The sequence below is a fragment of the Saccostrea echinata genome, unplaced genomic scaffold (assembly GCF_033153115.1).
Source record: "Saccostrea echinata isolate AGI-Se365-2 ecotype Australia unplaced genomic scaffold, CSIRO_AGI_Sech_v1 ptg000003l, whole genome shotgun sequence".
NCBI classification, from domain to species: domain Eukaryota; kingdom Metazoa; phylum Mollusca; class Bivalvia; order Ostreida; family Ostreidae; genus Saccostrea; species Saccostrea echinata.
The window spans coordinates 7,600,074-7,624,152 of record NW_026889752.1 but is presented as its reverse complement, the minus strand read 5'-3'; the positions used below and the strand labels follow the sequence as shown (position 1 = coordinate 7,624,152).

Genomic DNA, 24,079 nt, shown 5'->3' with positions numbered 1-24,079 from the left:
ATTTCTTTTCTTTCAAAAACTTACATTTTAGAGTATAGATTATTCTTGAAACTGCGGCACTAATTTTATATTTTGTTTACTTTCAGTCAAAAAGATATGCACAGAAACTGGGTGAAGAAAAGGGATATGTTTACATCAATGGGTATGGTTCATATTTTTGATTGTTTCATTAATTAAAATAATAGGCTAATGGAATAAATCAATAATAAAAAAAAATAATCATCTTAAATTACGAATTTATTATTTACTTGTTTGTTTACATCTTGCAAATTTATTATTTTACTAGCTATGATCATCCTCACATCATAGCTGGACAGGGAACAATGGCGTTGGAGATCGTGAAACAAGTCCCTGATTTGGAGGCGGTCGTCATACCTGTGGGCGGGGGAGGACTAATTGCGGGGTCTGCCGTGGTTTTTAAGCACCTCAAACCAAACGTCCAAATCATTGTACTGCCAAATCACACTAATGATGAATAACAATACGGAATGCAACTGATTTTCAAAAACAAAAAATAAGACAAAAAATTGTGAATGATTTAGTAAAATTTTTGTGTTAATTTTGAAGAAAAAAAAATTATGTGATATGTAATAATGTAATGAGATTAATTATTGTCATGGCAATTATTTAGGGGGTCGAAGCGGAGAGATGTCCCAGTTTCTCAAAAGCAAGAGAGATTGGAAAACCAACAAAAGTTGAATTGATGTCCTCTATCGCAGATGGTAAGGAGTCTGTGATTTTTGCTAATTTAATACAAACTTTCATAAATCAATTTATTCATGATTAATTTCATACAAATAAACAGAAGCCTTAATTGCTTTGCACTTCAAAATCACTTACCAGAGCATTGTTATTAGGTTTGGCTGTACCAACAGCTGGAGTGAATGCCTTTGCTACAGCCAACGAATTGATTGATAAAATGGTTACAGTTAAGTAAGTGGAAAGAAAATTTCTTATACTAAAGCGAATTCAAATAATGTTGAAAGTAGACTTTAAAAGAGTGAATCAAATTTTATTACTAGAGAGGAGAATATAGATCTAGCAATTCTGCGTCTGATTGAAATCGAGAAAGCTATTGTGGAAGGAGCAGGTGCTGCTGGATTGGCCGCCATTATAGAGGGATTACTTCCGGAATTGGCAGGAAAAAAGTCAGATCATTAACCCGATTTTAAAAAGCGTTACTGTAAACCAGCTTTTATTTGATTGCGTTAAATATCAACGAATTTCGTGATCATGTGTTTCTCACAAGTATTTATCGCCGGGAGCTGCTTATTTTTTGTGTAGTTATGTAGAATATTTCCTCAGTCGCACAAATTCTTCGTCGTGGATAATTTCCAAACTAGAAAAAAAGTGAATAAAAGTTGGTTTACTTTTTTTTTTAAACTGAGAGTTTGTGTGCACTGGGATTCGAATGGAGAATTGTTCATTTGAAATAGTATTTCCTCCCAAAATTTTGGACTAGCTAAATATATAGATGAATATAACATGCAATGGTTGAGTAAATGCAACAATGACATTTGCAAATAGGGTGGTGGTGGTGCTGTGTGGTGGAAACATTGACACTCCAGTCTTGGGTCGTGTGATAGAACGTGGGCTAGCTTGTGATGGACGTTTTTTAAGATTTAAAGTGACTGTGACAGACCGACCAGGAGGGATTACTCATCTCATCAATCTACTGTCAGACCTAAGAGTCGGGTAACTATACCAGCTGTCATTATGTCATTTTTGCATACTGTGATAAAGGAGAAAGATACGATAGATAAAGCAAGGGAATTTTATAGAATTATGAGAGTGTTTGAAATCAGTTATATAATCTATATCTGAGATCATACCAAGTCATTTATTATCATGAAAATTAAAAAAATATATATATATATTATATTTATTTATTTGCAGTATCCATGATATATTTCATGAAAGAGCATGGCTGAAATCAGATGTGTTTTCAGTACAGGTAATTAAGAAAAGGTTAAAGACATCTAACACGTATATTGCTCTTAACATTACTTTCTGGCTATTTCACACGAAGTGTCAAAAATGCATAATGTATAAAGATTTTCTTCCGATGTTTCATAAAATTTGTTTCGTGTTTTACATTCTAACTGACCTATATGTATAATAAATCATTATCAAACCTTTTTTTTTTTAAATTTTGGTTGCTCTCTCCAGACTGGCTAAAAATGGCCCGATTCAAAACCTTTTTTAACCTCCAGGAAGCAATTAATTTTTACGCATTCCGAAAAATAGATTTTGAAAATTCATCATTAATGTTGAAAAATTCTGGGGGAAAATCCCATTTTTCATCCTGAGTCGGGAGAAGGCAAAACAAACTTTATTTTTAGGTTGGCCTCAGGTTAACTGCCTATTAAGGACAAAAAATTATTTTACAGGTGAAGTGTGTTGTAGAGACTAGAGATACAGCTCACTCAGAGGAATTAAAGGCAGCTCTCGAAGAAAAATACAAAAATGTGGAGTGGCCACGGATGTAGGTTTGAAAGCGTATGTGACAGTTTCGAATGTTGTAAATGTACTAATTAGACTCTCGAAATATAATACATATCCACGGCAAATTTGAATATCTGTACAAATATATCAAGAAAGATTTCATGCCTATAATACTTGTGTTTGAACGTAAAATGATTCAAAATCAGAATGATTATTAACACTTTGCACAGTGATTCTATACCCATTAGAATGGTGAGCCGCCTATTTTGAATGAATTAAGATTTTCTGGGTTAAGTTACAAAGCATCACCTGCATTTGTCTCTCTAAGTGCGAACTGAAACCTTATATTAATTTGGGTTTCATTTCTTCTTCTTAAAGTGTTCCAGAACTAGTAAAAAATATTTTTTATTACTGCCATGTATGCTTTGTGTGTCATTTTTGGTATACATTTTCGAAATGGAATTAACTTGTCCTGTTATTTAAAGTGTTATAGTTAATAATTATATAGGAATTTTATTATTGTAGCTTGTGAGTGATTTTGAAAAGCTGCGCTTTATTAAAGAATACATATTTATATCTTGCCTTATTTCCTGCTTATTATGTTTGTGAATTTATTTTGCAGATATTCGAGGGATACAGGTATACTGTTTGTTAATGTAATATTACACTTAAGTGCAATTGAAAGCATGGATTGGTAACTAATTTTTGACCAATTTTGTTCCTACATGTATGCGACAGGACTAAATTTGGTAATTGCAAACCCTACCCCCCCCCCCCCCCCCCCCCGAATTCAAACATTGATGGGGAAAACTTGATTCATGTTTTAGCCGGATGGAAATATGCAGACTTCAAAGAAATAAACATTCCATCCTTATAGCCTTCAAGAGTTGAATATGACGTCAAAAAATGACGTAAATTTATCATTTCAATGATTTGGGGAAAAAATTAGTGTATTTTATGTCGATAATATTATGAGAAAATATAGATGGGAAAATAAATTGTGCCAGTTTGTGCTCTATAAAAAAACTAAAATCAAAATTATCAAAATTTGCGTATTTTTCTCTCTTTTTGAAATATAACGTCACTTCTATAGTCTGTGACGTCTCAGGACAAAAACGCCAAAAAAAATTCCGATCAATAATTAATACATTTTGTTAAGTCAGGTTAATTTTATACAATATACTGTAAGACTCCACTCTATGCGTGTGCTTTTTTGAAAGACACTGGGTACACTATTAGTAATAAGACAAAAAGCCTTACGATTTACAGACCTTTACTTCCCTGGGGCGGACAGTATCAGGCACAGCGTCCCTCTTCCAACTCCGGGAATGTTAGCAAAAATTAGTATTTAAAGACATAATTGATAAGTGACAAAATGAAATAACAGATTCATGGGTTATTTGTTTTACCAATAGAGCGTACGATTACATATTTGAATAAAAAATTGTAAAAAAAAAAAAAAAAAAAAAAAAAAAAAAAAAAATTCCTTGGTTATTTTGATACATTAAGCACAATGTCGGTCCACTTGAAAAGTTCTCATGCCAATACTGAACATTATGTGTAGATATGGATTTTGTCTGTAGTTTTGGATTTCGATAGCAAGACAAATTTCTTTTTTTCTAGTTCGCCAATTCGTTGTGCATACATGTTTTAGTTTCTCAGAAGTTATTTAACTTCGTTTTTCAATGACAGAATGGTGTTGTCCCTTCTTGAGGTTTGACCCTGTTTTCTCTTTGTTCTTCTCGCACTAATTGAATTATTTTAAGTCCTTGCATTATGTATATATATAGTGTCTTGGAACATTGTAATTCGCAAATTATAAAATAGAAGTTCACTGAGGTGAAATCTGGTTTCTAAGTATTTTTCCATTAGGACTTTGTCTCTAAACTTTCGCCTACCCGAAAACTGCTATTGGGATGGCGTACTAGCATTAGCTATAATAGTCATCTTTCGATGGATGGTGAGGAAAATCCTGCACATTCAAGCTTAGTGACCACTATCCTTCTTCATTTGAACACAGAAAACGGGTATATAAAAAATTCCACATCGGTCAGAAACTGTATCTAGATATTTGAGAAAAAGTCCAGTTGTCTTTCTTGTGGTCCAAGATTGTGATTCATGGCGGCGTGTACGAAATAATTGTTGCTTTTCGGAATTGAAGAATTCTCGTAGAGGTTATGGGAATCAAATGGTAGAGGTTGCCTGGCTGAGGAGGGTCATACCTGGTTATCCACACCACTTCATCACACCCCATTAGATGCGTGTGCTTGTTTGAAAGACACAGAGGTGGACAAATGCTAATGAGATAAACCGCCTTACGATTTGTAGTCCTTTATTTCTCGCTGGGTCGAACAGTGTCATTGACAGTTTCCCGATTTCAAGTACCCGAATGTTAACAAAAATTCGTATTTTAAACTGATTATTGACAAAATCGAGTAACAGATGTCAAGTTCTTTATTTCTTTTCGCCGATACGACACATCAGATTACATATAGTAAAAACTACACATATATACAATACTATAAAAGATAACAATATGAGAGCGAGCATAATAAATAAATATCAGATATGTAGGACGTTTTTAACAGGCAATTGTAATTATGAAACACTTAAAAATTACAAATGATTCATTCTTCTAATTGAAGCTTGATGTCATGAGTTATTTGTTGTACAAGTAAAGCTAAGGAATGCGTATTTAAGTAAGCAATAATAAAGGCAATCAAAACACAGTCCATCTTATTATATCACTTATGGCTAAATATCGTAATTAAATATATTGTTAGTACAAGATCTTTCTTGGATGCATATCAATTTAACTTATTGTAAGACTTCTGTTTCTCAATCTTTTAAAGATTTTTTTTAATTCCAAATACAATGTACAAGAATATTTATATGCAATTATTATTAATAATAATAATATAATATGTACAAAAACAAAAATATTTTCCATCCTTTTACCTATATGTTTTTTGTAAAACATTTAATCCTGTGTAAATGGTTAGAACCAATCTGAATCTACATTTTTAGACGAAATTCTTTTAAAACTCGACTGGACCTGATGATTTTTTTATTGACAGTACTGTAGTGCTAATAATTGAATTATTAGAAATTTATTCCTTTAGTGCTGTCGTGTACGTATTATATAAAGAACAAGGTTCACTTAGGGCCTTTTTTGGCCCTGTGAATTTTTGAAAAACTGAAACTGCTTAGTTTTAGTTGACAATGGATTAAATTTCATTCAGACATTTGGCGATTGCGAATCTACCAAAAATGACGTAATGTACTGGTAGTCAATGCATTATGACGTCATGAAATGCGTCATTTTTCTCATACCCTGAACAATTCTACAAAACAGCCAATTTTAAAGCTATTTTTCGATATTTAATATAGAGCGCAATCTCTGATCTAAAATATGCAATTAATTACTGATAGAACCGTTTCGGAGGATTACAAAACATGTTTTATTTTTTAGATCAGAGGGTGCGCTCATATTATTTTTCTTCTCTGAAGGTACTTAAATATACCTGTTTTCTTTAAAATTCAAGAACATTGCAATTCCATAAAGCTTGTTATCCAAGAACTGGACTTTAAGGAGAAAAATTTTAATAGGAAATGAAAACACTAAGTCTCTACTTTATCTTGATGTTTAAAATAGAACATAAGGTGTTAGTCAATAAATTGGTATATCTACAGGGCCATTTTATGCATAAAGTGAACCTAGCTCTTTCTAATAATTCAATAATTAGTAACGACACTACGTTATATTTCCGGAAGGATGCATGACACATCTTTCAAATAAACTTAAATTCTATTTATGGAAGACGCTTTGAACCATGTTTGGTTGAAATGGACATATACTGGGGAAAAAGTCAAAATATGAAAAGTCAGACGGTAGATAGACAAAACAGCAATGTTTGATTAGTAAATAAGTAAGACCTTTGTTCAAGTGAACAAATTGTGGCAAAATAATAACCAAGTCAATGTACGTACACGTCTTAATTAGCTGTGCATGTATGAAAGAAAATAAAATGCTTTACAATTAAATTGCTGACACTGGCATTCCATCGGCAACCTCCTTATAAATTTGTTTTTATTGTTTTTTGATTCTTTTTATGTTTTTTTTTTATTATTATTATTTACTGCATTTTATACTGTTCATTTGCATTTGCATTGTAAAATATGTTTGGATTAGACATGAAACTTAGAAATGAAAAATTTTTATTATGCAATTGGAAATCTGTTGTCTTTTTGACCTACCTGGATATTTATTTTATATTTACATGTCAGTCCGCTTTATTAAGTCTTTAATAATTAATATTGATTCAGTATATGAAAACAATGCATATTTTAGATGTCAGAAATAATATACATTTATTGACTAGGTTCGAGGGCAACATGCGTTTTGTCGGACCAAAGAACCAGATTGAGGCCATTAGGCCGAAGACAAAAAGTTTGATTCGAGTGGTCGACAAAACGCATTTTGCCCGAGAACACAGACAATAAATGTTTTGTTATACCTATTATTTATTTATTTATTTGTTTTTTGCCTTACATGCATCTTGTGCTGGCTTTCGTGATGTAAATTACCTTTACCAGTGAGTTAAAATTCGGTCAATTCCATTAACTGTCGAACACCAACGAATGCAGATGAGATTGAGCTGATCCCGCCTACGGTTTGACGTAATCTGTTCAATATCTCCTATAAGATAAACTTCTCCCCGTTGAAAAACATAATGGGGCAAGGAAAATTGTACATGAAACATTAACATTCTTTTTTTTTAATTTTGTTTTTCATTTGAATATTTGTTCGGGGTGGGATAGCCCTTTTAGCAAGCATTAAAACAGTAAACATTGTTTGTTTGTTTTTTCAAACACGAAATCAGTGAGCACAAGTTGTTTAAAATTTTTTCTCCACTAGTATATTTTTACTGATAAACTAGTATATTTTTACTGATAAGAATCCTGATCATTGGTTTTTTAAAATATTTAATGAGCTTAATACCGACGAATTCAGTTGGCGATGTTGGATAAGTAAAAATGTCTCAGAAAGATTCTGTTTCCTTCCTCCTGCTGTTAATGTAAAAGGCTGGGAAATTTAATAAATTGCATAATGTATTGTTAAATTGAAATTAATGACGCAAGACACATGTATAAATACTTCATGTAGGTGGACGGAAAGGTATATATATATATATATATATAGAGAGAGAGAGAGAGAGAGAGAGGTTACGTTCAGTATCTCGAACACGGATATGTCGAATACTCCGGATATGTCGAAGTAAGTCCTAGGTCCCGGCTGTATTTACTATATAAATGATTGAAAAAACTTCGGATATCTCGAACACGGTAATCTCGAATACTCCGGTTATCTCGAAGTACATGTACTTGTCAGGTCCCAAGTGTTAATTTTACCTGGGTTATGTCGAAGTCGGGTCTATTTTCGGCTCTGTTAATCACAAGTGTTCGCCAGGTAGGCAGTCTTTACGGAACTAATTAATTGCCTCGAGGTAAGTACTATTTCACACCTACCCAAACCAGGTAACCGATCACTGATCGATAATTTCAGGTGTATAAACCAGTTTATTTAGCAATTTATTTATTCATTAACACAGGCCGCTTCCCGATGGCACGATAATTAATTTACAGCTTTGATATCATCCAAATCGGCGAGTGCAGACCTTGTATAAACAAAGTCACAGGTCTAGCGACCTAACTGCATTTAATTATGCACGCTGTAGAATTACATTTTTCTTTAAAAATAAAAACAGCAAACTTCAAAGCAATTATTTTCCTAGTTCTATGTATAAAAATGCGACGACTGAATTTTATCGTCAGTAAACACCATGTCTCAAGACCACTCGGATAAGCAATCCAATGAAGGACCCGGTCTAAATCCCGGGGAGATAGTTGGATTATCTGGGGGTGTAAAAAGAAAATTAAAGGTCCATACAATTGAAACCAAGTTTCAAGTCATCTCTGAAGTAAAGAAGAGTATCCTGAGTAAAGCCGCCATAGCCAAGAAATACGGCATTCCCGCCAACACTTTGTCAACGTGGCTAAAAAACGCAGATAAAATCAACGATGCATAGGAGATGAGTACCTTTGGTCCACAACGTAAGAAAATGCGTACTGCCATTTTCCATGATACAGAACATGCAGTCCTAACGTGGTTTAAAACAGCAAGAGATCAGAATGTTCCCGTTTCGGGTCCACTTCTGATTGCCAAGGCTGAGGAGTTCGCTTCTCAGCTTGGCGATACAGACTTTAAATGCTCTTCAGGATGGCTTGAGAGATTTAAAGAGCGACATAGCATTTCCTTTAAACGTGTTTGTGGCGAATCTAACTCTGTCAATACCAGCAGCGATGCCATGGTTGAGTGGTCTTCAAACTTGAAAACCCTCATCAGCTAATACAGCCCAAGTGACATCTTCAATGCAGATAAAACGGGGCTATTTTTTCGCTTGATGCCAGACAAAACACTAGAGTTCAAAGGTGTTGATTGCCATGGTGGCAAAAGCAGCAAAGAGAGACTAACTGTCCTTGTTTGCGCTAATATGTCTGGAACAGAAAAGATACCCTTATTTGTCATTGGAAAATCTAAAAACCCACGATGTTTCAAAAACATTAAAACCTTGCCCACATCTTACGAGGCAAATAAGAAAGCATGGATAACATCTGATTTATTCACAACATGGCTGCGCAAATTAGACAAGAAATTTCAACACCAGAGAAGAAATGTTGCTATGGTAGTGGACAATTGCCCTGCCCACCCAAAATGTACCGGTCTAAAAGCCATCAAGCTCTATTTTTTACCCCCAAACACTACAAGCAAAACTCAACCCATGGACCAGGGCATTATTCAAAATCTCAAAGTCCATTATAGAAAGCTTGTAATAATGAAAAAGCTGAGAGCGATAGAGAAGCGCTGTGAGCTGACTATCACTGTCATTGATGCCCTGTGCATGCTTTATGAGGCATGGACCAAGGTTACAGACAAAACAATTCAAAATTGTTTTCGTCATGCTAACTTTAGCACTGACACTGCAGTGGATCCACCTGTCTCCAGCGATGGCGATGAAGACCCTGAAGACGACATCACCCTTGCTGCTCTTCGTCTGCGAGTTCCATTTGAAGACTACGCCCGAGTGGATGAAAACGTGACATCTACAGAGGCCATGACTGACAGAGACATTGTTGAAAACATTATTGCTGCGAGGGCCCCAGAGAACGAAGACGACAGTGACAAAGAAGAGCCAACAGAGACAGCACGAAAGCCACCAACAAAGCAAGTTGTGAAAGCACTGGAACTTGTCCGTGACTGGGTAGAAATGACGGAAAACACAGAGGACCTTTTTCCCGCACTTCAGAAGCTAGAGAGACGTGTAACATCTGAGGACATAAAATCCACTCTTCTTCAGCAAAGTTGCATTAAAGACTGTCTCAGTGACTTGGCTAGTGATCGTGATGTGCAGTAATGTGGGAAGGCCGAAATATGCAGTGACTAGTTACGATGTTGTGTAAACTAAAGTGTGCATTGGACATACATCTAATTTTAATTTATCGTGTTTGAGTTTGATTTTTAAAATGTTCACTTGATTCTGTATGAAATAAATAAATTTAAAAAAAAAATCCCGGCATTTACTCGTCTTCAATATAGGCTATCGTTTCCGGTTTCAAATTTACACATCGTAAGCAACATCCTACTATGAGTAAACGCCAACTAGTTGATCGATATCGCAGAAAAAAAGACTTAAAGTAAGAATGCAATTCAGTTTGAAATGAATAGTTTATAGAAAAACTTAATTTAGGAAACATTTTAAGTCTTTTCTTCTCTCTTTGCAAAGAGTTTTTGTTTTGAAAGAATAAAGTGCAATATTCAATACATGTGTAAAGCATGTGAGGTATATTGAATCGTTCAAAAAAACATCGAAGTCAAACTTCGGATATCTCGAACACCCGGATATCTCGAAGTTTTTTATAAGTCCCAACGACTTCGACATATCGAGAGTCGACTATATATATATATATATATATACGAGGGCCGTTCAAAAATTACGCGGACTCTGCTATTATTTACTCTTATAGACGTCACAGAGAATTGAAATTTCACAGGAACATATTTCTTAAAGATTCAAATAAATCCTTGGTTAAATATTTTGATTTTATTCAATATCTCTTAAGATTATTGCTGTTTTGATACTGCTGATGGTGATGTACGGAGCACGGCAAAAATGTTGAAATACAAAAATGCGGTATCCAATATTTTATTCATTTATTTTCCATATTTCACGACATTATTCAACAATTTTCTCTAAAATTTCTTTTTATTGTTGTATTATTAAGTATTTAGATTTCTGAAGTAATATTTGAAGTACTAACAGAAATATTGCAAATTTTCTCCGATGTGACCCCTACGAAATCAATTTCAAAAATGACGTCTCGTAATTTGACGGAGCAGCGCACTTTTATCAAATCATGAATCGTGCTGGGAAAACGCCAACGGAGACCCAAAATAAGCTTGGTAAAACATATAGTAAACCAGCGGAATTTTCGACACATCTCTACAAAATATAGAAAAGAATTTTAGACTCAAAAGACAGTCCGGGAGGGATGGAAGAAGTTCATCGACAAAACACTGATCTGGACTGTTAAGAATGTGATTGAGATCGACTGACGTCAAACTTTACTTCAGAAATATCTAGAGTTTTGGGGTTTAACACAAACTAGAACACACAATACTAGTTTTATAGTTTTTAAGCTAGATCAGAAATGGTATATGGATGTTTATTTTGAGTGGTTAAGGTAACCCAAACTAAACAGTATCATATACTAAGGGAAAATATTGAGAAAATGAAAGCTCCCATTTTTTAAAATGCCCGTGACGTTGAAGGTTTTGCTGCGCCGTGACTTCATGATATGTCCTGTTAAATCACCCGAAATTGATACTCATTTACAATATTTTTATATGAAATTTTGATGACCATATATAAAAAGATTCTTTTATATTATTTGTGACTTTTTGCTTGATTATGTCGTCAAATATATTTTCTGTGCAACAAGTCCGTGTAATTTTTGAACGGCCCTCGTATATATATATATATATATATATATATATATATATATATATATATATATATATATATATATATATATATATATATATATATATATATATATATATATATATATATATATATATATATATATATATATATATATAAAGCACTAAAAATGACCAACGACACGAACAATAATAATTGTCAAATTTTCGGGACAACCTGTCCCTTCCTCAGGACAAAGAAAAAAGTTAAGAAGTCATAAAAACAAAGGAAATAGAGAAGCAAAAACAACTAGCACTACTACTAAACTACCAAACACTAAATATTTACAATGTTACATGTTTAATTTTGAGTTTATAAACAGTTGTGAACAAAGAAATCCGGAGCGCTATGAATTGCGTCCGGTCTATCGGGTGTAGTCTGGTGAAGTGTGATTTACATAATTGAACGAATTAATTATCGCTAATTAACTTTAATCGCTAATTAATTCGTTCAATTATGTAAATCACACTTCACCAGACTACACCCGATAGACCGGACGCAATTCATAGCGCTCCGGATTTCTTTGTTCACAACTGTTTATAAACTCAAAATTAAACATGTAACATTGTAAATATTTAGTGTTTGGTAGTTTAGTAGTAGTGCTAGTTGTTTTTGCTTCTCTATTTCCTTTGTTTTTATGACTTCTTAACTTTTTTCTTTGTCCTGAGGAAGGGACAGGTTGTCCCGAAAATTTGACAATTATTATTGTTCGTGTCGTTGGTCATTTTTAGTGCTTTATATAAATTTCCATCCGTGACCTTGTATCTACTTAGTAGATCCGACACTTAGGATATACAGTGTTGTTGGTTTTTAGTGCTTATATATATATATATATATATATATATATATATATATATATATATATATATATATATATATATATATATATATATATATATATATATATATATATATATATATATATATATATATATATAACCACATCACGATATACCTGTTATTCCGCATCGTTCGACAGAAAAAGGAAATTATTATTATAGTTTATCATATCAAAAGTAAAGTTACATCCTAATTAACCTCGCACAATTTACCAATATTTAAGCAAAGTAAAAAATGAATTATTTTCAGCAACATTTCATTTACAATGCACACGATAACAACAACAACAAAAAAACCGTACATTTATTATACATAGGAAAAGAGAGAAACTCATGCATCATGTCTCCCCAATTCTTGGCTGAGCCATGCAATACGGATCCGTAATGCATTGGTGCATTGGTGCTCATTTAAAGAGTCATGTCAAGCAAAAACAGTTCACTTTGCTGTCAAAATTGCTTAGACCCTTAAATTAAAATGTGCCCTGTCCTATTTCTTATTTGTTGAATTCTCGTATACTGGTCCTGCTTTTCTTTGATTCATTTCCCCTATAAAATCCTGTTACTTATTTTACTTTCTTTCGTGGCACCACCATAGAGTGGTAAAAACATGAATTAAATACATATTTTTTCATGAACAAAACCAAACAAATTGCATGAGTTAAACATAAAGTTTACTATTCTCAAACTTTCCTTTTCTTATCCAAAGTTAAGCATGTGAAAGTTATACGTGTATTGTTATACTTTAAAAATTTTAAAGCACGTGCGATATGATATTTTTTTTTTTTACAATTCTATAAGGTTAAACATACCCGCCACATTTGCCGATTCTTTTCGATGAGAACTGAAAACATAAAGAAACAATTAGTCCAAGTTTAAACAGCATGTTTTAATTTAAAAAAAAAATAAACCTTTCGACATCAGTTGTCCCTTTTACACTTTTTAAATTTCCTTTTAACCTATTTCGGTTATATGTCGCCCTTCATATAGACTTAATTAGTAAAACAAATTGAAAAATATTTTTAATCAGGGCATATAGTTATCTATTAAAGATATACATTGTATTACTAATGTCAGGTACTAATCACACAATTGCTCTCGATACATGTATATATATAGTTCCAATCCTGATTAGCATATAAAACGCTATAACAAATGTTTAAATGGCAGTGCATTTGTATTTCGTGGAAGTTATACAATCTAAATTAAAATAATTTTGATTTTTTCCCCTAAATTAAAAAAAAGTGAAGATAAGGAACATTATCGATCTCAAAAAAAAAAAAAACCCACAAACAATACAAGAGGTTGGATGAGGTGCTTAGGAGGAGTAAGCATCCCCTCTCGATCAATCACACCCTTTGTGAGCCCTATGTATTGATTAGGTTAGGTAGAGGGAAAACATGCATTCTGTAGTCAAATTCAGTATAAAAACAAAGGCCTTACAATTGGTTTAAAATATGTCAGTCAAAATAAAAGCAAATGATAGGTTATATTTGCTATTAGGGTCATAACAACCATAGATTTTACTAATTGCTGACTTTAAACAATGGTGTTGAAATCCCTATAATATCAACTTATCTGCCAGTAGCCTTCCTCGATGTAAAACTTGATCGCGCACAGAGCATGCTTTTGAGTATATTGACTAAGATGGGAGATATAAAATTTTATCAATTAAATCATAAAAGAATTTAACCTCCCTCTTTCAGGTTTAGCCTTTTGTGGTAACAATCCATTGTATTTCATAACGTTTGTAATTTAAACATTGTCCAATATCGAAAGAAGATTTAATAAACGGAACTACAATTATTTTTCTATGAAAAAAAACATATTTTTTTCACTAAAAACAACAATAAATAAGTTGATAAACATAATTAAGTCTTCTAATGCAATAATTAACAAAAGAAGTGTTAAGTTCGGTGCTAAGCCAGATTCATTTCAACAAAAGAAAATCTTGCACACAGCTTTATTTGAATATAATTGACAAAAAAAAAATATATCAAATGACAATGAATATTAAATACATTCTATATTTCGGAAAGATGACGATAAGTTAGGTTTAAATTATATTTATCTTTTGTTCTGTAGTAAAACCACATTTAACCCTGTAAACAAGTCATTCAGGAGAACTTTATGGTTACAATTTGACTTTTTTTCTTTTTTAAAGTCCATATTAGGCAGTTAACCAGCTGCATCTACTGTGTAACTTTTTGAATCACGAAAGCTCCTCCTATTATTCCCGCTGTAACAGCGATACCTCCCAAAGTACATAGTACGCCAACACCAAACCTCTTCACTTGCTGGCTTTCATGTTTTCCTGTGGCACAAAACCTCGCAATTTGCTCACAGTTGTTCTCAAATAAGTCGTATTGTATCTGTTCCCTATTTTCCAATAAGAACTCTATCATTTCTATCGTATTTTCGGGATCTAAGCGCCTTTGGTACTCGTATTTGTATATCACAGGAACAATTTTCCTCCAAGTTGTTATTTTTTGAATACTTCTTTTTAATCCTAGAACTGGAGTTTGATTTCTGTCGATCTCCATAGCAATGACTTCAAATTGATTTTTGTCCTCCCAGACTCTAGTTACAATTCCATGGTGAGTATATAACAAGCGATGGAACTTGATGTGGTATCCTCTTCTCAGCTGAGAAATATTGTCGTCTGGAATTGCCTGTAAATGTTTAAAAATAAAGGAATCATAATGCTGAATAAAAAAAAAATTAGTCATTTTTAATGGATAAAGCGAGTTCCGTGTCGCAGTAGGTGCTGGCACAAAAAAGGATCCATCGCTACTGAATGGCGATTAAAGGACTAAAGAGCACATAACGATAAGGCCGCTCAGCTTCCTACTTACTTTCATATAATTTTTTTTTTCAAAATTAGCCAAGAATTCAAGAAAAATATATAACATTTTAATATTCATATTTCAAAAGTTGAATATGAAATGAATTCACACCGTAGTTGACACATAGTTAGATGTATCTTTATCGCGTTAATATCAGGTTTAGGGGAAAATATTAGATGGTAGAATTTATAAATCAATGTTTAGACAATGTAGTGCATGAGAGACAATTGCCAAAATTTGCCCACTAACTAGATTTGCAATGCATACCAATATTTTAAAATACAATGAGTATCGCGTGGCCATTTCATATCAAAAAATTGAAAACTACATAAAAATTGCATATCTAAATAAGAAGCACCTGGTTACTTGATCTGACTCAGTATTAGATATTTAGCCAAATATAGCGTCTTATTATTTTTTTATCTAAAGAGGATGATTTTTTCTAGATTATTAACAATAGAAAAGTTAACGTATTCATCTTAAATCATTTCGATACTTAATTCATCGCCAGCGAATAACGTTAATGCATCTAGGAGAGCTTATGTAATACCGTCACTGTCGGCTTTTGGAGAAGATTTCTTTCCAAGTACGAATATACCCAATATTAATCAGAGTTACCTGACCTTGTATGCTGTATTGTCATCAGCCAGGTTTCAGACGCTGGATTTTCAGCCGATTAATGTTAAGGACCCTCTTTACACTAGAGGAAAATATTTTTTGGACATTGAGAAAATTATAGTGTTTAAAGGTGTAAGCATAGAGCATATCTATCACATTTTCAGCATAGGGTGCCCTGCATTTACCCCCAGGAAAAATGTTCAAAGACATTGAAGTCTGATGAGCATAAATCACTGTTGTCTACTTAAGTGGGCAAAATACTTGCACATGAAGTGTTCTATCTATTCACCTTGTCCTATTAAAGTTTTATGAATGTTTGATTTGATCGCAAATTAAGTAATAAACTGTACTTTTCAATTCATTTTATTCTTGATCAAAGGGCAGATAACTCTATCTGCATAAAAATACCACAAATTCAGAACTCTCTAGCGTGCAGTGTATAGAGGGTTCTTAATGGAAATGTTTTTAAAGCAGGTTAAAGTATTTGGACATTTAACATTTAGCACACGAGAAAAATATTGCATCTTAAAAAAATGGAGAAAAAAAATGAGCCCCAGGACCAGAGGTTCTGCCAGAGTTAGGGTGGGGTTCTATTGATCATGTAGTGAATTGCATATTAATTTTTTTAATACGTTTCTTTCCTCCTCCTTATTAGGTAAACAAAGTACATGAGTATAATTATAATGAAGAAGGGTGAACCTTCAAAAATTATAAAATCCATGCTCCTAGGATCAGGAGCTCTGGTGTAACGGCAAGCTCTATTAAGAAGGGGAAAGAAAATTTAACAAAGAGACCTGATAGAAAGTCGACAGATTGGAAATATTGTATCACAAGTAGCAGACTGGAATGAACGTTAGTGTGTTGTACGTTGATTGTAGATCAACCACCAAAAACTTGCCGTGTAATGTAGATCTGATTTTTCATAGAATTGGCTTTTCTTTAATACCAAACAACCATTTATAAACCTGTTAAAAAACTTGTTAATAAAATCGTTTGCAGTCAAAATGTAAAAGGTGATTCGGAATACCCTAAATGACTGTATAATTCATGAAGGTGCAACATCATAAAATAGTCCATATCCCCAGTATATATGTATCGTATAGCGGGAATTTTTTTATGACTTTGATTAGTGCTTTGTAAAACGTTATATCATTCAATTGGCATTTTATTTGCTCAAATTCTTGCATTAATTGGTATTCAAACGTATATTTAACTTACGGAAACTCATCTGAAAGATATTTTTTTTCTTTTTTCTTCAAAGTCATGAAACTTCGTGTCCGTCAAAAAAAAAATTCCGCCAAAATTATTGGCATACCTTTAAGGAAGCAAGACGCCAAATTTAACACCCGCTAAAGAAACCCGCTATACTGTATAAATTTTTAGATAAATGCTTGGACAAAAATGTTTCACTTGGTTTTCATGATAGATCAATTCCTTCGGTAATCTCGTTCATTAAACTTCATTTTGTTTTTCTCAAATGAGGCGAACATTTATTGGATCCAGTTGCTTCACTGACAACAATGTAAAGCTAGGGAAGAATAATTATAGACTTTATTTTGGTTCACTGAATACGAATTTCAAGTATGAGAAATAGATGGTAATCATGCAGTAGCTCAATTTCGAATTACATCAAAACATTAAAATCAAAGTACATTAACATTAAGCAAACATTAAGCAAAATCTGCTTGGCAGATGCTGAATGGATTGAATCATTAAAAGAATTTGAAAGTGCACAAATTATTTATTGAAATTGTGTGTCTTATAAAATAGGAACAGTTTTTCAGTCTTCACGGACATTCTGTAAAATTAAAAAAGAGAAATACAGAACATTGAGTCAATAGTTTTTAAGGCAATGCAAAATTTGTTTGAAAAACATTTGCTCTTGATCTTACATAAACACAATCGATTCTACTCGAATCTCACAATATTACTAAAATAAACATGAGAAATTCAAAGATGTACATGGTTTCTGTTTACATAAGAACTTAACTGTTATTTATCTCTCCTCCCGATTAAAATACTTGTACTAATTAAGATCTGATGAATAGATATCCAACTATTAAAATTTGAAAAATAATGTACTTTAACGTACCTAGTTACAATGACAAACATTGTGGCTGTCACAATAACCACTAGAGTGTCCGAGAGTCCAACAGTGAGCGGAACAGGCCGAAGCTCCAAGCGAGATTCCGAAAAATGTTGCAGTCCCAAGCTCACACGTAGCTCTTCTCTGGGGTGCTGAAGTTATCAAAATTAACACAGGTTTATAGTTTGATGTTTAAAATTCTGGCATTAAGTAGAATACAATTAACACATATGGGGAAATGATAATCAGTAAATAAAAGTTAAATCAAAAGATTTTTTAAAAAATTCTTACCAGCGTCCGTCGCTAAAAAACGTAAAGAGAGTTTGAATAAAATTTAGAGTTATTACAGGTGCATTTCTTAAACATTAATTGCTTTAATAGTACATTGTGTGTTTAAATATGCATATGTATTTTTATTAGGTTAGAAGATACATTGAAATTCTTTCTGTAGGATACACATAGTTACATAAATATAAAAAAGAAATGATTTTCCAGATATGATGTCTGAATCATAGGTATTTTCAACAGTTAACTTCGAAAAAGTATAAATTGGAATAAATACGGTATGACTATTATTTTTTTTTTAACATAACATGCATTAGTATCTCATTTACATTTCTAGAAAAGACTGACTGTTAAAAACTGACAAGGAAAGCTGAGATGAAATTTAAGAAACTGATTTAAATTGATGAAGTGGATAAACGTACTTAAAAGAGTGTTTGTAGTTTACTTGAAATACAGGTATTAATATTTTTAAAATAGGGTAACATCATAGAACTTTGTGCAACAAAAACACTGTGACACCATTGTGCTGTCATGAAAAGATAAAAATAGAAAGAACTCTGCTTAATCGTATTTCCTGGCATTCCCATCGTGTTCTTTTTATTGATAAATAAAATAATACAATACAAAAATCAGGAATATTAAACAAACTCGATTGAGTTTATTTGGAAGTTTGTAAACTGTAAAAAATAAAACATTAGTTAAAAAACCCTACCTGAGAACACCAACGAAAGACTGACCAGCAAAAACAGAAGTTTAAACATTTTGTTGTAGCAAAACTCCGAATGATCTATGGAAGGAATTCTGTTCTATTATATACTTCTCTGGATGTCTTATCTGTGATCATTTGTTCATTCACAAGCAAGTACACATAGTATGCACTCAAAAACCTTTCCTTTTCCGTCGCATGTATTTCAATAAGGTTATCATTGATATCGAATACTTATGCAACTATGTTAAGAATGAAGACCTTCATTTGTTCATCTTTTCTTCAATGTATTAATTTTCCTTTTAATGCTTTACAGACATATGCTTGCATATTTTTGAAATATATACATATGAATGGGCAAGAATACTACGTTTAACGAAGTTTTTTTCTAGTCTCTTCTGACCCCCTTACTATTTGTATTTTTGTTTTGCGTCATTTACTTAAATAAATGACATTTTTTTTTCACTTTCAATACTGTTGTTATTTTCTTCTATCCATCACAAGAACTAGCTCAGTTGACTTGGCTTCAGACTTGCAACAATAACAAAGGAACATAATTTTTTTTTTTTCAATTTGTGTTGCAATAGATTGTGTTTATTCACTTTATTGTGTTCAAAATGTGTCATTAATATTTTTACTAGTTGTATGCGGCATATTATGAGATGTAGTTGTATACTGATATTTAACATTATTATACTTTCATGTTAAATACTAAAATCTGATTGGTTTATACGCATTTAACAATCCGTAATGTTACCCCCAGCGTTAGCAACACACTTGACAACGGGTAACATTACGAAAATATTACATGCGTTCAAATCATGCGCGTACGGTTCACCGTAGAATTCTCAAAACCTCGGTTGTGCGTTTGAAAGAAGCCGAATAAACGAGGTCAATAAAAGCTTGCGTCCGATGTAGCTTACTTGAAAACAACAAACGACAGACGAAACATCCTTGCGAGTGCAAACTTTAGATGATAAAGGACTTTTTGAGTAGCAAACAAACAATAAAGAGGTTGGTAAATCTTTTCCGAAGCTTTCTTATTGAGAAAAATAAAAGCGGGGAGTTTGAAAACTGTCTAAGCGTGAACTTAACAACGATAACCGATTTTTTTTTATGACATCCGAAATCAATAAGACATTCAGTATAATAAAATAAATAGCTGACGCGTCGGTTGACAATGGTTTTCCTTGGGGTGTCAATTTCAACTGTTACCCTCAAAAACGTGCACTATTTATATAATATGTACCACTATTTTGTAGATCACTAAATTTTCGCATCACCTTATTTTCTCGAGATAATCATTGACTCTTTATTAGGGAGATAGAATATTCACGAATTGTGGTTATTGCTCTATATAATCTTTAGGAACACTAATATACGCGAGAATGAAATTTTCGTGAGCACACTTTTTCGCGTAATTACGCGTAAATAAAGTTCTCGCGAATAAAAAGTGATTTACAGTATATGTTCTCTGTATATAATGCATTTTGTTCTGCTGTAAATTCTTTACTTACTAAATGACCATTTTTTCCCCTTTAATACAAATTTTGTTATCATTTGACTACGCCAGGCGAAGGACATGAAAAAGAAGTCCTTGACACTTTGTCAGAATGGATTAAATGTATTAGATGTTTGTTAAAATCGCGCATTAAAAGATTGAGGGGCAATATGAAAACCATCTATCCTTCTGTATTCAATAATCCAGAAGTGAAAAAAGAATTAGATAGATTACATGATCAGTACGTAATGGTCCCTGCTGACAAAGCAGGTAACAACATTGTCTTTGTTTGTAAGGTTCATCATATTAAATGTATTTTTGATGAACTTGGATTTAATTCTACAAGTGGTAATCCAACTTATACTCATAGTTCCCTTTCTAAGGAAGAAATTCTTCAAAATCATATGTTTTGAATATTTTTAATATTCTAAACAACCAAAATGCATTTGAATTACCATATTTATATTGGATTCCGAAACTTCATAAAAATCCTTACAAACAAAGATACATATTGTTCAATCAAGCCTCTTTCTTTACTCCTCACTAAGATATTAACAGTGGTGAAGGAGAAACTTCAAGAGTACTGTGCAACAATATATTCGAGAAGTGGTGTAAATCAGATGTGGATACTTAAAAATTCCAAGGAACTTTTGGAACATTTGAAATCACAAGATTTTACCAAAATCAACAGCTTAAAAACTTACGACTTTTCAACTTTATACACAACCATTCCCCACGATAAATTAAAGTCCGGGCTTTTTGATATCATTGACAGCTGCTTTTTCAATAAAAATAGAACTCGTAAATATACTTTCCTTGTCATTGGTCATTTGCAAAATTATTTTGTTAAAAAACATTCTGATTGTACACACAAGTACTCTGAAGTTGACATTAAAAAGATGCTTGAGTTTCTGATTGACAATATCTATGTGGTTTTTGGAGATCAGGTCTTCCAACAATCTATTGGAATTTCCGTGGGTACCAATTGCGCCCCGTTATTAGCAGACCTTTTTTGTATTCATATGAAGCAGAATTTGTCCAAAATCTTGTACGTGAAAAGAATAAAAACACTTCCTGTGGCCTTCAACTCGACATTTAGATATATCGACGACGTATTGTCAATTAACAATGGCTATTTCCATTCTTATGTCGATACGATATATCCTGGTGAGCTTGAGATAAAAGATACCACAGAGTCTGACAAATCTGTTTCATATTTGGATATTTTACTTGAAAAAAAACGTTAATGGTAATCTAACAACCAAGCTTTATGATAAACGTGATGACTTTAACTTTTCAATCGTCAACTTCCCTTACTTATGCAGCAATATACCTTCATCACCTGCATACGGGGTATATATCTCTCAGTTGATTTGATACGCAAGAACATGCTCTACGTATGTACAATTTCTAAAACGAGGTAAATTATTGATAGATAAGTATATGAAACAAGAATATCAGCTGTCTCGTTTAAAGTCATCATTTCGTAAGTTTTATGGTCGATACAATGACCTTGTCAGCAAATACAATTTATCATCGAGTCAAATGCTGACTGGCGTTTTTATTACTAATTGTTAGATCATTATTTACACACTGAATTGTCGACGGATTTTTACGTTATTTCCCGACCATGACAAGGAGCACACGGCGGGTGTGACCGGTCGGCAGGGGATGCTCACTCCTCCATGGCAACTGATCCCACCTCTGATGTTCTGATGTTTGGAGAGAGAGAGAGAGAGAGAGAGAGCATTAAATTTGCATTAAACTTGCATTTATAATGTAAATTCATGAAGATTTTCAGTGAAAAGATAAAAATTACACCATCAATGTGAAGTTCATGGCTAATTTGTGTCTACAGAGAAACTCTTTCAGACCATGCAAATGCATCTGAATTTTCTTCAATTTCTTATCACCAAAGCCAGCTTAATACAGTGCCAAAGCTGCCTAGGAGCTCCTTAAACGCTGATACCTTAAGACTGTCCTGGGTTACAACATTTTATTGTCAGCCTAAAATTTATCAACAAAAAAGTCATTCAGTGGAGGTAAAAGGCAACTTTATTATATGATTTATCACATTATGCTCCAAGACTTCTGAGCTCCTCTTAGTTTGTTAATTGTGAATAATTATGAATGTACTCTGCGCAGTAACAGTTTTCCTTGGGGAGCTTTTTTGTTGATAATTAAAATATTCTTCACAATATGCACAAAAATCCCACTGACGGAGTGCTTTTTTGTGTATTTTGTGGTTGTTGTAGCGTAAAGTTGATGATCAATTCTCCCTACCTCCAGAAATAAGGAAAATAAGCTACCAGGGCCTAAAAATGTTGGTCACGGTTTTTTTTCATAATTTTGTCATTCCACAATGTCATTGTTCTAAGACTGCCTGATAGGTAAATAATTTCTGATAGGACAATTACTTATATGTTTATTGTTGTTATTCCTTCATCGGTTTATTTTTTGTAGCGATTTTTTTCTGTTGACATTCTTTATTTGTTAAACTAAAGTAGGACAACAATTGTCTGTGCGTACTATTCTTCACTAAATATTTATTTATCAATTACCCCAAAACAGTGTGTTTGAACAGGACTGTTGTTATTTTGTAATGTGAAAGATATCAATTTTCTTTTGCCGATGCTGTTGCAAAATTTAATAATTTCTTTTACTCTTCATTGATAACACGGTGAATAAATGAAGGTCCTCATTCTTAACATCGTTGAATAAGTATATGGCATCCTTGATAACCTTTGTAAAATACATGCAACTAAAAAAAAAAATTATCGAGTGTATACTGTGTGCACTTGTTTGTGAATGAACAAATGGTCACGGACAAGACAACTAGAAAAGTATATAACTGAATTCTATCCATAAATCGTTCGAAGGATTGCTTCAACATAATGTTCAAACTTCTCTTTTTACTTGTCAGTCTTTCACTGGTAATTTCAGGTTGGGTATTTACTTATGTAATATTTTTTTTCACTTAAATTTATTCACAAATTGACCGATTGATATCTTATACGTAATTTAAACTCATACTTTTTAGCAGAGTTCCTTCCATTATACGACATCAGTGTAAAAATGACGTCGAAATCGTTGCAAATAGCCTTTTCGCCCAAAGCACTGTGTTTTATGTCGTAAAGTTATATTGTAAATCTTTTTGGACATGTTTCTTAAAAATTGCATGCTCCATTTATTTCTGTTATTCAAGATCTCCACAACTACTATACCAAATTACATCATTTTTATTAAAGTTTCATCTCAGCTATAGACTATGCTACTTTTTAGCTTTCCTTTGGGAATGGGATTCTACTTACACAGAATATAGAAAAGTCTACATTAATTTATTTAAAAGCAATTCAGGATCAAGGAATTCATCTGAAATAACATTGAATTTTCATTGATACCCTCTTTCCATTCTTTTACAGATGGAGATGCTGGTAAGATTTAAAAAAAAAAAATACTACAGGATATTGACTGAATTGCGAGGTCCGCATCCTAAGATCAGGGGTGGGTATATTTCTCAATATCAGTTAATTACCTTTTTAGTCCATATTTCAAAAGTGTCAGTATATTTTTTTCCGATTCATATGAATTGAATTTCTCTCAAGATTTGGTCATAAATATCCTACAAGATAATTGAAAGGCAGTTCAGTTGATA

At 32.7% G+C, this 24,079-nt stretch overlaps 3 protein-coding genes across 3 annotated transcripts in view; 2 read left to right on the top strand and 1 right to left on the bottom strand.

Moving 5' to 3' along the window:
- LOC133178547 (L-threonine ammonia-lyase-like) overlaps positions 1-2,544 on the top strand; it is a 78,959-nt gene extending 76,415 nt beyond the window's left edge. Inside the window, exons 3-10 of the mRNA XM_061313251.1 lie at positions 87-142; positions 287-449; positions 632-722; positions 858-933; positions 1,023-1,148; positions 1,528-1,695; positions 1,897-1,954; positions 2,391-2,544. Of these exons, the coding sequence (XP_061169235.1) occupies positions 87-142; positions 287-449; positions 632-722; positions 858-933; positions 1,023-1,148; positions 1,528-1,695; positions 1,897-1,954; positions 2,391-2,489 (837 nt within the window). The 3' untranslated portion in view covers positions 2,490-2,544. The remainder of the gene's footprint in view (positions 1-86; positions 143-286; positions 450-631; positions 723-857; positions 934-1,022; positions 1,149-1,527; positions 1,696-1,896; positions 1,955-2,390) is intronic.
- Positions 2,545-8,909: 6,365 nt separating this feature from the next.
- Positions 8,910-9,920, top strand: LOC133178818 (tigger transposable element-derived protein 4-like). The gene has a single exon (XM_061313505.1). The coding sequence runs from the start codon at positions 8,910-8,912 to the stop codon at positions 9,918-9,920; it is 1,011 nt and encodes a 336-aa protein (XP_061169489.1).
- Positions 9,921-17,567: 7,647 nt separating this feature from the next.
- LOC133178817 (uncharacterized) overlaps positions 17,568-24,079 on the bottom strand; it is a 40,973-nt gene continuing 34,461 nt past the window's right edge. Inside the window, exons 4-5 of the mRNA XM_061313504.1 lie at positions 17,939-18,084; positions 17,568-17,644 (exon numbers count right to left, since the gene is read on the bottom strand). Coding sequence (XP_061169488.1) covers positions 17,584-17,644; positions 17,939-18,084 — 207 coding nt within the window. The 3' untranslated portion in view covers positions 17,568-17,583. The remainder of the gene's footprint in view (positions 17,645-17,938; positions 18,085-24,079) is intronic.

What these genes read in the sequence shown, in the direction of transcription:
- LOC133178818 (XM_061313505.1), top strand. Translation starts at nt 8,910, where the DNA reads ATGCCAGACAAAACACTAGAGTTCAAAGGTGTTGATTGCCATGGTGGC.